The sequence below is a fragment of the Crotalus tigris genome, unplaced genomic scaffold, assembly GCF_016545835.1.
Source record: "Crotalus tigris isolate CLP2741 ecotype Arizona unplaced genomic scaffold, ASM1654583v1 scf7180000021317.425702, whole genome shotgun sequence".
Classification (NCBI taxonomy): Eukaryota; Metazoa; Chordata; class Lepidosauria; order Squamata; family Viperidae; genus Crotalus; species Crotalus tigris.
Window position 1 is genome coordinate 381,007 of NW_024098451.1, and position 12,888 is coordinate 393,894.

The window sequence follows — 12,888 nt, forward strand, 5'->3', positions numbered from 1 at the left end:
CTTGTTGTGACCCAAATGCCAAATTGTATTCAAATGAAAGTGCAAGTGTGAAAAGGTGTGCTTTGTTTTTAACATGCTTTGGGTCTTGTTTCCTTTTACAATAATACTGCTGCCTTGGCTGTAAACCCTAGGAATGTGGAAGAGGTTTGCAGGTTTCCTGATCTCCCATTTCGGAAACCGCTGACTTACCAGGCCAAGCAGCTCATTGCGAGAGAGATCCAACTGGAGAAGATGAGGCAGATGGAGGCCCCTTTCCAGGTATCGACTTCCCTTGGGAAGCCTCCGGGCACCATTGGCTGGCTTGGTGGCTGGTTCTGAGGAGCTGTCAGGTCATAAGACTCGTGCTACAAAGGCACCTTTGGAGCTGGTCTCAAACTGCAAAATGCCCGTGCCCTGACGCCATCAGATTGGCAGGCATTTGGTGGTAATTCAGATGAGCCAAGCTCTCGTTTCATTGCCTCGTTTGCAAAGAGTGATTGACTACACCTGCCCATCACCACCTCACTTTCCCCCACCATGGAGTTATTATTCATTATGATACAATATCCAGAGGGCTTCTGAGAAGAAACATGGAAGGGAGGTAATAAAAAGAGGGCAGGGGGATCTTTGTTTGTTTTTCTTTTTTTGCCCATCCCATATCTTAAATCTGCCACTAACTCCCAGGTGTAGTGTTAGGATCACTCCCAAGGTGATCCATGATGTATTAAAAGAGAACAAATGTTTTTAATCTGCTCTTTTTACAAATAAACAATTTGGGGAAAATACACAATTTAATGGGGGCCTTTTGGAACTGATCATAAGGATTTTTATTTTAAGTAAATTTTAAGCGTAACAGTTGAAGATTGCGCATAGCTCTGGTAAAACTGCTGTAATTTTCCCCTTCTTTTATTCTTCCCCCCTCCTAACCACCCCAATGTTTCTCTGCCCTCCCTCAGGCATTAGAGGCCAGGTCACTCCCCACAGAAACCAACCACGAAGCAGGGACAGGTAGGGAGCTGCGCAAATCCAGGATCAGGAACCACGAGCAAAGTCTCAACCAAATTGTGAAGAGAGCGACAGTTGAGGAAAAGGTGATGACCATATATAAGAGCTAGAAGGACAGGATGGTGCAGTATTGTGGAGTTTGGCCAAAGCATGTGTGGCCTTGTGAGGCAAATTGTGCATTAAAAAAAGCCAACACTCTTTGGTCCGAGAAACCGCATGAGCTGCATAGCTAAAGATTCTGGAACACATTGCTAGGCAGTCTTGGAAAGGAGCTTGAGTTGGAGCCCCATCAAAACATCCACTAAGTAAGGAAGCTGCTTCATGAAAAATTACAAATTGCAAATGAAAAACATGATTTCAGTCCCCCAATTCTAGTATAGTTTTTTTTTTATAGGTTATTTTTCATCCCCTCAGATTAGCAAAGTTTCTAGTATAAATTGACCCAGTTCTCAGAAAACCTGGCCATGCCGTGCCCGGTTTTCTAGGCAGGAGGGCACATTTCCCAACAAAGCATCAGCTAGGAGTCACCCATTTTGTCTCAAATCACCAGTGGGGTCTAGTGAAGTCCTAGGGGATTTGGGAATGAAAGAAGATCATAAAGCTAAAGTTGAATTTAGCCTTGTACCTGTCAACGTCCCATTTCTTTTCATTGTTGAAAAATGTAGAGAGAAATTCAATAAAGAAGGTGCCAAGTGGGGCCCCTTTATGCCTCTGGGTGCCCTAGTGGAGATCCAGGCTCTGGCGGAGATTGAAACAGCCGCAGCCTGTTGTTTTTGTGCTGCTCTTTGAGAAGCGTAGTTGCTGATGATCTCTGCTTCCCTCCCCCAGCCAGAAAGAGACTTCTTTGGCCAGGTCATTCTCAAGAAAAAGGCAGTCCCTTCACCAGGTAAGATTTCGGCTAAAGGGAAACCTCCTGGCCCCTCCTCTGAGGAAATGGTGGGTTACAGTACAGTTCGGCTCACCTGTCAGATTGGATTGAAATGTCTCTTCAGGGAAATAACCTCATGGGGAAGAGGAAGCATTGGGTGGGCTGTAGCCAGTGGTGGGATTCCAATAGGTCAACAACCGGTTCTCTGTGTGGATGCCGCTTCCAGAAGTCCATTCTGGGCCTGGGCAACAAAAAATTAGCTACCGGTTCTGCCGAAGTGGTGCGAACTGTCTGAATCCCACCACTGGCTGTAGCCCTTTCAATCTTTGTCCTCTGCAGGGACAACAGGGCGTGATGCGCTCTCTGTTGTTAAAGCATACTGAGAATCATCGGAGTCCTTCCTTGCTTCCTTAGTTGGCCGTGCCAGTAATAGCATTCACTGGGTTTGAAAGTGATTTAAATTTGCAGCATAGAAATTGTAGTAGTTTTGAGCTTTAGTAAAAGGGTTGCTCAGCCCCAGGAAATCAGAAAGCCCATCTTGTCCCTGTAGTCCCCAAAAGGGGGACAGTCAAGGTTGTGGATGAAATTTCAGTGGCAATATACCCCACAACAGTAGTAGCATTCCTGGAATCCCCTCCGTGATATTTTCTTTAATCTGTTAAAATTCTTAATACATTAAAGTGCTGACAGAAACAATGAAAAGCGCTCAAGCCCCTTTAGCTCACTAAGTTAGTGGTTCTTAAACTTATGCAGTGACTATAAATGTATCATGATTATACCAACTTGAATATTTTTCTGTAGTTTATAATTGTGAATTTTTATTGTGATGATTGCACCCCAGTGAGGGACATGGTATAAAAAATACCTTGATTTCCTGACTTGATTAGGTCTGTCTTGAACTGAGAACCAGAGAATGGCTCAGGCTGGTTAAAGAAGGCAGTTCTAACCATGGTCAGTGATCAAGGCTTGCAGCCTGATAATTTCCTTGTCCTTGGATTCTTCAGCTTGTCCCACCAAATAACAGATTAGGGTTATTTTTGTTATTGTTCCCGTTATTTTGTGTTATTGTTATTTTGTTATTTTTTCAAGGGGAAAAAAATACCTTAATCTCTCCTTCAGGTAGGACAAGTTGAAGAACCCAACGACCAAGGAAATCATCAGGCTGCACACCTTGATCACTGATCATGGTTAGAGTTGTCTTCTTTAACCAGCCTGAACCATTCTCTGGTTCTCAGTTCAAGGCAGACCTAATCAGCCACCTCTTGTTTATAAACAAGTCATATAAAGAAGGGGGAGACTTTAGTTGTGTTATTCTAGTCACCATTTTGACTTTATGATTGTCAAAGCCCTTACAGCTACCATTTTTTCTTTTCTTTTTTCCTCCTAGAAATTAATCAGGTACCTGAGAAAAATACAGTAGAAAAGCAAATTGGAAAAGCTGTTGGGCAAAGTGATGTTTGGTTCCAGTTTAATGAAGGTGTTTCCAATGCAGTTCGGAGAAACATTTATATTAAAGATTTTCTCTAGCAATTAAAAAAATAAAGGAAATAAGGGCATGAAAAATCAGGCAAAAGGAGGAATTTTTAATGTATTTTTTGCATGAAATCCTATTTTGGAGTAAATAAAGATATGCTTAGTATTGCTTTATTTCATTTTTATAAACTTATTACACTCATGCAGTTTTCTACTGCAAAACTGAATTTCCTAAAATAGAAAAAAATGAAAATGCTTACAAAATGTATGTTTATATCTAAAGAAAGAAAGAAAACAGCAAACAAAATTAGATTTACAAGAAAGAGCAACTGGTGGGGTTCCTAAGAAGGACTTTGATTCTGCTTCACTCTTTCTGGTTACAATTAATTTCCATTCTTTTAGTTGCAGTGATTCAAAATAGGAAGTCTCCTCCATACAAATTTATCCCTCCCAATGGTTCCCAAATCATGAACCAACAGGTTTAAAATAAGCAGGTCCTAACATACTACAATGTGGCACTAGAGGCTCCCGTCATTCTGTGCCAGTGAAGAATAGCCCACGTTCATTCTGGTTCTCTCCCACCACACAACAGATGGCCAGGCCTCTATCCCTGGTAAGGATAATCCGGCTTTCTGTAGGACAACCCTTTGGAAGCAAACGCACAGCCAGGAGCTGGGAGACATTGTAAATTCAGTGCTGTCAGAATTTTAGAGAGAGCCACTGAGGTAAGGCCCACCTCCAGTGCTCCTTGTGCATGAAGCTGGATCTCTACTTAAGCCACACCCACCCCAATAGTGCCTAGGAGACCAAATGTTTGGGAAGCCTTTAGCATAGTCCTTGCTTAAGGCCTCAGCACTAACAAAGGACTATGAATGAGGATTTAGCCAGAGCGGCAAGCGAATAATTTTGGAGCCTTCTGTTTAATGCAATTTGGGAGCATGCCCAAAGGAAAGCATTTGTCAATCAGGGACAGTGCTGGGCTAAGAACATGGATTAGAGCATTGTGCATTTTCCTCTTTCCACCCAAGGGTTGTTTTTCATTCGTTCTGGGTTCAAGAATGGATCTTCTGGAATCCCCTCCTCGATCCATTTAAGGAATCTGGAAAGAAACAGAAAGCAAGATCTCTCACTGATAGCATCCAGTGTTATACTTGGTTGTTATACAGATTGATGAAACTATCATCTCCAGGAGTAACATTCTCATCTTTAAAAAATGATGCTAAATGGCTTCTAAATACAGTTGCAAGCAGGAATTTACAGGAAAGTAATCTGAAGTGTGAGTAGGAGCAACAAAAAATTTTGCGCATCCACATTACCCATATGAATCTCTGGATGGCTGCCTTTGGTATAATGTTATTTGAAAATTTCCAAAGCGTAGGAAAGTTCTTGGATACCTTTCTGTAAGAATCGCTGTTCTTCCACCATAATAATGGATGTGGCATGTCAGTAATGTACACTCCACATGAACCAGGCCCAAGCAGTTTGCCTTCGGTGACACAAAAAGACCTGGCTGGCTTTATGTCTAAAGGAAGACAAATAGAACTGGACCAGTTTTCTCTTTGCTAGTCCAAATCATCTTCTGTATCAAAGGAGGAGGAAAATTATGCTTCGAAACACACAGCAGAGGTGATTTCTTTACAGAGATGCCAAGTAATCCCAGCAGCGGAATTCACAGCCTGATTTCTCTGCACAGAGGCTTATCAATATGTTATTCTGATCAAAAGTCATTATCTAACTTGGTTTGGTCTACTTCAGGGGTCTTCAAACTTGGCCCTTTTATGACTTGTGGACTTCAACTTCCAGAATTCCTCAGCCAGGCACGCTGGCTGAGGAATTCTGGGAGTTGAAGTCCACAAGTCATAAAAGGGCCAAGTTTGAAGACCCTGGTCTACTTCAACAACCACAATGTTGGAATAACAGACTGGAAAATCTGGCCTGGATCTGGCTGCAGTTTGCCAGATTTCAGACTGGATCTTTCCAATTCTAACTGCAAATCAAATCTGGAAATGTAAATGTGCAGATCCAGCCTCCATGTTAACTTGTTTCTGAACTCATTTTCCAAGTTTGCATGGAATCCTGCTCACCCAACAGGTACAGTTCACGCAGTATACTAATTGCAAATAAATAAAACTCCCAGCCCTGTTGCTTGAATGCAGTTATTCATTATTTAACTGTTAAAATCTTCTACTGAAACCAAATAAAAAGACTGACACCTAATTACTGGAACAATAACTGAATAATCAAAATTCCTGCTAGCCCTTCCCCCTTGTGCATATTTCCCACTCATTTTCAAACCTTTTGTTTGCAACTTTAGGGGCTAGAAACTCAAGGCTTGTAACATTCTAGTTCTCTATTTGCACAAAATAATATCTGATGAACTCACTCAGGAATTGTTTTTGATGACACCTCCCGCTTGTAAGCCAACTGATACTTAAGGCTTTCAATTTCCTTTTTCCACTGGGGGGCATCCCACTCATCCATGGAGCCTGGTCTCTGCCGATCTTTTGGTCAAAGAAGGAAGGAGAGAGGCCTCTCTAAAGAGAAAACAAAAAAAAGGCTTTGTTAATTTCTAAGTACTCCAGTTCCAAAGAGCTTAGGACAAGTTACTCCCACCATCATAATAATTTTTGCCTGCAATACAGCTAGTCTTTGACTTATGACCATAATTGACTCCAAAATTTCTGTTTGCTAAATGAAGCATTTGTTAAGTAAAGTTTGCCCCATTTCACATTGTTAAGTGAAGCATTAATGTTAAGTTAGTAACACGGTCGGTTAAGTAAATCTGGCTTCTCCATTGGCTTTGCGTGTCAGAAGGTCACAAAAGGTGATCACAGGATCGTATTTGATTCATATTTGTGTCGTTTGCAATTGCCAAGGTTGCCAAGCATCCAAATTATGGTCACATGACTTCCTAGTTGCTGCAGTGAGTGTAAGTGTGGAAAAGGACATAAGTCACTTTTCAGTGCTGTTGCAACTTTGAATAGTCACTAAATGAACTGTTGTAAATTGAGGACTACCTGTGTAGGCTAGAGAGAAAATCAATGGTTTAATGCCAAAGGGCACCTTGGACTCTCCATGAATTTCCATCCAGGGAGGATGGATGGATGGATTTAACAGTACAGGCAGTCCTCAACTTACAAACACAATTGAGCCCGAAATTTCTGTTGCTAAATGATCAGTTGTTAAGTGAAATTTGATCCATTTTACAACCTTCTTGCCACCGTTTTTAAATGACTTACTGCAATTATTAAGTTCGGGACCCAGTTGTTAAGTGAATCTGGCTTCCCCACTGACTTTGCTTGTCAGAAAGTTGCAAAAGGACCCTGGGACCCTGTCATAAAGGTGAGTCAGTTGCCAAGTGTCTGAATTTTGTTCACGTGACCCTGGGGGTGCTGGAATGATCGTAAGTGTGAAAGTGGTCATAAATGACTTTCCAGTATGTTTGAATGGTTGATAAATGAACAGTTGTTCATCTGTACTATCTGTAGTTATAAGTCCATTGGATGAGCCAAAAACATAATAGGAAAATCAACAATGTCAAAATCAAAAAGTAATCCCGAAAAAAACCAAAATAACTGCAAATAAAACCCAAGATTGGCATTTGCCATCAAACTAGACCAAAGGGATGTTGAAAGAAAACTCTTGTAACCACTTTCCATCACTATAGCAAAGAAGAGGCTGCATAATGTGTCCCATAAGGTGAGTATTAGGCTTCTAATATTGCAATTGATATTTCTGTATTAAAGGGGTGAGGATGGTAGAGGAATGGAAATTAAACTATAGTCACCTAGAAAGAACAAGAGAGCTCAAGTTGCTAAGAATGGTTGGGGAACATGCTGGACTGGCCCCAAGGAATCCCAACTAAGGCAATTAATGAAATATTATTTCACTGTTTGTCAGTCCTGTTATCGCTCATACTGCTATTATCAAAGGCATGTGCTTGCTTGGTTTTATTTGCAGAAGTCAGTCTGTGAAGCTGTTCCAAGCCTAGTGATTAAAGGTCTTCTTCCTCTTTCAAGGGCTGGTCGAGAAGCATCTCCTTCCTTCTGGAGAGCAAATATTCAGCCCTAACCCAAAAGTGGCAGCAAAGGGGAAATCAGGCTGGATGGCTGGTGAATATCACCAGGAAAGCAGGGGTGGGGGCAGGGGGAGGAAGCGGGTCCACCACCACACTGGGCAGAGAAGAAGCAAGCCAGTCGCAAAGCTGTGCTGTGGCCCAGAAGCCGAAGAGCCTTCAAGACCCTAACCCTTTGGCATGCCGGGGGAGTTACTTTTCAAGCCTGTCTTGTGAAGCCACGCAGGCGCCAAGCAATGCAAAGATCGTTCAGCTTGACTTCCCCTCTTCTGGAGAGAAGGTTCTCAGCTGCAGTGTTCAGCCCTCTGCAACCTGCCCTGGGAGAGGTTGGATGACCAATACCTGAGAGCTGTGTGGCTGGGGATTATGGGCATTAGGATGGAAAAAATAAGTGTGCAAATGGTGAAGTAAATATCTAAGAGGTTGTTTTGGACTCCTTTGCCAGTGAATGCTGAAGGAAACCTTGGTTACCTTGTTTTTCTCACTGGATTTGTGCATCTAGGGACATATAGTGCAAGGTCCATCTGTCCCCTAACCCCCACTTCCCTTCTTTGGGGTTCCCAGGCTTGCCAAAGTTCTGCTGGAGGTTGAAGGTCACCATTCTTCTGCAAGATCTGCATGTTGGACCACCCGGAACTAGTGCTTTTTTTCTAAAAAAAAAAAAAAAAAAAAAAAAGGTGCCGGAACACACATCATATAACCCACCTTGCCTACCCTACAAGCTTCCATCCAAAAAAGGTGCCGGAACTCCGTTCTGGGCATTCTATGAGAAAAAAAACCCTGCCCATAACCACCGTCATTCAGAGAGGAGACATGGGGGGGGGATCATTTGCAAAGATATGCCAACCACTAACGATAGCTTTCCAATTCAGAGATGATCTGTGTGAAATATGGGATCTTTAAAATGGGCAAGCAAGCAGTTTTTCTGCAAAACCTGTGGGCTTTTTTTAACTTTAAGCTTATATCTACTGCCAGTCAAATAATTTTTCTTCCATAAATTGAATGGAATAAATCCAGATTCAGAAGCTCAAGTGTGACTCAGTGTCCATTTCTTTCCTTTAAAGGTTATTGAGCTTACAAAATGACCCTAGCATACTGTATATTCATCCAATATTTCAAAGGCTTGTCCCCAAGTTTCCCTGGGCTAACTGGGAAATAAAGCTCTCCCACCTCACATTTGCATCATTTATCTGGTGGCATTAGCATTTAACTAACAAATCCTTCTAAATGCTGGGGGAGGGGGGGAAGACCAAGCAGCTGCTGTTGGCTAGATGAAAATGCAAAATTTAATCTGATACGAAGAGCTGCTTTGGCAGGCCTGCCTTGGTGGGTAACAAAAGGGCAGGTGGCCGTCTGCTTCCAAAGCAACCCTTCTTTCTCTTGGCCTCAGAGTCCTCCCTAACAGAGTTGGCCCTACCACTTAACAAAAGGGACACAATCATTTAAGGCTCATGGGCAGCCAAGAATGAATTTGCACATGGGTATTTTCCACTTGAGATTATGGACATCGCTGTCCAATTTTGGCTGAGGGGGAAAGTGCAAATGCCAGCTCAACCTCATGTGATCCAAAGATACTTGTGGTACAAAAATGAGGACTTCAAACTTTCAGAAATGTCCAGAGGACACAGGTCATCTGTGGGAACCTCCATCTTTACACTCAACAGGGTTCAGAATACTGGGGTTACCATTACTCTAGTCTTCCACCTTCCGAAGTTCTTTTTAGGCAGACGTCTGTGGCATCACTCTGGTGGCTTTGAAGAATCTTTAGCCTCCATTGATGATATGGCAACTCTGCAGTCCCAATAAATACTTTTTTGAACAATTGTCCATATCATTCTACTGTTTATAATGTCCAAGACAAAGCACTTCCTTCCCTGCTTTTTTAAATGCCAATAATGTCACTGTCAGAATCCAATTATATTTCATCTTTAATTATCAAACATAGAAACTCCCAATTCTGCCTTCTCTGGATTCTGCCATAAGAGGGAGAAAAGGGGGAGAGCAAAGGGGCTTTATGGCCCTCACTTCCTTCAGCACACTTCAAAGGACTGAATGTGTGTTTATTGTGGCCTCTAAGCTTTAACATATCAAAGAAGAGTAATTGCCTTTCATGTAGTTATCTGAAGTCTCCATCCAGACGGAAGAAGAAAGGGGATGGAATTGTGATACTTGAAACTATCACTGGAAGGGGGGTTGATTGGGTGGGACTACTGGGGAACCCCTTAAAACCTTGAATGGGAGAGCTTGAACCCCAAGTCCTGTCTAGCATGCCTGCAACCATTTTCTCTTAATAAAGGATTCCTGTTGGAAGAGCTATTCCAAGAGTTCTGTCTTCTTAAGATGCAAAGTGGGGTGGGTCCTTACATTAGACAGGACTTGCAAAATTAATCCACCTGGAAGGTAGACCCTTGCCGGGGGATTTTGCAAAAATTTACCATGTCAGACAACGAAGCAAGAGAGGGAGAAAACTCCCTGGAAAGAGAGCCGCTGACCCAGTTGGAACCTTGCCAGATGTTGGGATCCGAGAGGCCAGATTTCTCAGAAGAAGAAGTGGTGGAGACACAGGACCACAAGCCTCGCTGGTCGATGGGCGTTGGAAAGAAAAGCGAGTGGGGAAAGGAATCAAGAAAAGTGACCCTGAGACGGGGAACCAAGCAACCAGAATGGAAGCAGGAGATGGAGAAATCCCTGCACGCAAGTGAAGAGGGAGGAAGCTGTATGCCGTACTCAGACTGGATCCTAGAGAGAGCTATTGACCTGATGAAGAGAACTCTCAGCTCCCTAGGAGAGGAGATTCCTGAGCCCTACGCCCGCCCCAGTTCCTGGAGCCACAAAGGGAGAGACACCGAGGGGGACGTGGAACCTGCAACCCCAGGGACATTTACTGATCCAGGAGCTCCCACCCCCTACCGGACCACAGATGGAAATCTGGACGGAAGACACTACCACCCACAATGGAGGCACCGATCCATTCCAAGACGTCCACCGTTGGAGGTGAAATTCAAAGGGGAGCCAACACGCTTGGGGTTTTTCCTAACCCAAGTCCTCAGCTACATGGAGGAATATGGGCAGGACATCCCCAGCGACAAAGCCCGCATCCGGATCGTGCAATCTGCCCTGGATGGACCAGCTGCAGATTGGGTGGTGAACCTGCATGACTCCAATGCCCCAGAACTCAGTAACTTCAACCGTTTCATGTCCTCGTTGAGAAGACGATTTGAAGACCCCCTGGCTGATCGCAAAGCCCGTGAAAGAATAACAACGATGAGGCAGGGCAAACGCCCAGTGGCTGAGTATACACAAGAATTCCGAGCCATTGCCAGCAAACTGAATTGGCCAGAAGACATCCTCCTTGGCCGTTTCAAAGACGGACTAAACTATGATCTATATGATGCTTGCCTGCCCCGAGGAGACCCACATCGACTTGAGGAATGGTACGTCTTGGCAGAGGAAGCAGAGATCGACATATTGAAGAGGCATCGCCGAGGAAAACAATGGAGCCGCCCCCCGCCTGAGCTGACACACCAACCGGTGAAATCATCGGATACAGCCAAGAAGCAGATGGGGTGTTTCAAGTGCGGAAGAGAAGGGCATCGAGCTGTAGAATGCCGCTCAAAGGCCCCCCAGCACAACCCAGACAGATCCCCAATCAACAAACCCAGAGGGTATTCAGCTAAGCCAAAAGAAACAGCCATGAAAATGATGGAAATTGCAGAAAACCCCACCTCTGCTCACCAAGGGGAAAGAACTCCAGCCTACACCACAGGGACGGTGGATGCCTCAGATGACAGCTCGGAAGGCGAACCCCTGGTAAGTGGACGCATCACACCCATCTTCAAAACAGTGACTATATTAATCCCCCCCATGCCCGAAGCTGTGAAGGTGAAAGCCTTAATAGACTCTGGCTGCACCCGCTGCCTCATTAGCCCAACACTAGTGGGGAATCTGGGCATCCCATCCAGGAGACTGGAACAACCAATCTCATTTGGCCAGCTAGATGGATCCATAGCAGGGGGGGTGCCAGCTACCCTAGCCACTCTGCCAATACACCTCTCCCTGGGCAACCATGAAGAGGACTTAACGTTTGTGGTGACCCCAGGTATGGAATGCCCAATGATTCTAGGGATGGAATGGTTGAAAAAATGGAACCCCTGGGTAAATTGGAGGACGACAGAAATCAAATTCCCGAAGGGGGACCCTATGGACTTAAAACCCCAAGAGAGGCTACCAGAATCAAGAATAGAAAAAGCATCCATAGGAGAGGAAAAAAGATTAACAGAAATACCAGAGGAATATAGGGACCTTGCTGAAGTCTTCAGTGAGGAGAGGGCGAATGAGCTTCCCCCCCACCGACCCACAGACTGTACCATTGAATTCAAGCCTGGGGCAAAACTCCCGAAACCCAGATTATACTCCATGAGCCCAAAGGAGAAGGAGGAAATGGAAAGATTTATAAAAAAAAACCTGGAGAGAGGTTTCATTGAACCAGCTAAGCCTAAAGTGGCTGCCCCGGTCCTTTTTAGAGAGAAGAAGGATGGCTCTTTACGTTTATGCGTGGATTATAGGGCCCTGAACACAATCAGTGAAAGCAACCTATACCCGCTGCCCCTCATGAAAGACATGCTGTCACACCTATCGAAAGGGAAAATTTTTTCTAAACTAGACTTAAGGGAAGCTTACTATCGCGTGAGAATCAAGGAAGGGGACGAATGGAAGACTGCATTTAACTGCCCCATGGGGTGCTATCAATTCAAAGTCTTGCCATTTGGATTACAAGGGGGCCCTGCAGTCTTTATGCAATTAATCAATGACGTTCTAAGGGAGCACCTGTTTAAGGGGGTCCTTGTTTACTTGGACGACATTCTTATCTTTACCGAAACAAAAGAAGAACACGTCAAACTTGTCAGAGCGGTTTTAAAGAAGCTGCGAGCCGCTCACCTATATGCCAAACTCTCAAAATGCGAATTCCACCAGGAAAGGATAGACTACCTAGGCTATCGCATATCCCCACAGGGCATTGAAATGGACCCAGAGAAGGTCAGAGCAGTATTAGAATGGGCACCACCCCGCACAAGAAAGCAACTACAAAGTTTCCTGGGCTTTGCAAATTTTTACCGCCAATTCATCCCCTCATTTGCACAGATAGCCTTGCCCCTCACCAACTTACTAAAAACGAAGGGAACATCCTCAGTAAAACCTAGCCAGCCACTAACATGGACAATGGAGTGCCAAGCAGCGTTTGAGAGACTAAAGAGACTTTTTTCTGCCGAACCAGTACTAAGGCACCCAGATATGGACAAGCCCTTCATAATACAGGCAGATGCAAGTGATGTGGCAGTGGGGGCTGTGCTATTACAAGAAAATGATGATGCAGTATTGCAACCCTGTGCATATACATCTAAGAAACTCACGGAAACAGAACAGCGCTGGCCCGTATGGGAGAAGGAGGCTTATGGGATACGTTGGGCATTACTCACGTGGCGACAGT

At 44.2% G+C, this 12,888-nt stretch overlaps 2 protein-coding genes across 3 annotated transcripts in view; one reads left to right on the plus strand and one right to left on the minus strand.

Moving 5' to 3' along the window:
* CHTF18 (chromosome transmission fidelity factor 18) overlaps positions 1 to 3,491 on the plus strand; it is a 55,311-nt gene extending 51,820 nt beyond the window's left edge. Inside the window, exons 19-22 of one of the 2 annotated variants that reach the window (XM_039369903.1) lie at positions 132 to 258; positions 936 to 987; positions 1,813 to 1,870; positions 3,240 to 3,377. In XM_039369903.1, the coding sequence (XP_039225837.1) occupies positions 132 to 258; positions 936 to 987; positions 1,813 to 1,870; positions 3,240 to 3,246 (244 nt within the window). In that variant the 3' untranslated portion in view covers positions 3,247 to 3,377. Of the gene's footprint in view, positions 1 to 131; positions 259 to 935; positions 1,071 to 1,812; positions 1,871 to 3,239 lie in introns of both variants that reach the window. The other variant, XM_039369902.1, reaches the window with a different exon arrangement.
* The window catches only part of GNG13 (G protein subunit gamma 13), a 28,059-nt gene continuing 18,651 nt past the window's right edge, over positions 3,481 to 12,888 (minus strand). The window contains exons 2-3 of the mRNA XM_039369912.1: positions 5,709 to 5,859; positions 3,481 to 4,424 (exon numbers count right to left, since the gene is read on the minus strand). Of these exons, the coding sequence (XP_039225846.1) occupies positions 4,319 to 4,424; positions 5,709 to 5,806 (204 nt within the window). The 5' untranslated portion in view covers positions 5,807 to 5,859 and the 3' untranslated portion in view covers positions 3,481 to 4,318. The remainder of the gene's footprint in view (positions 4,425 to 5,708; positions 5,860 to 12,888) is intronic.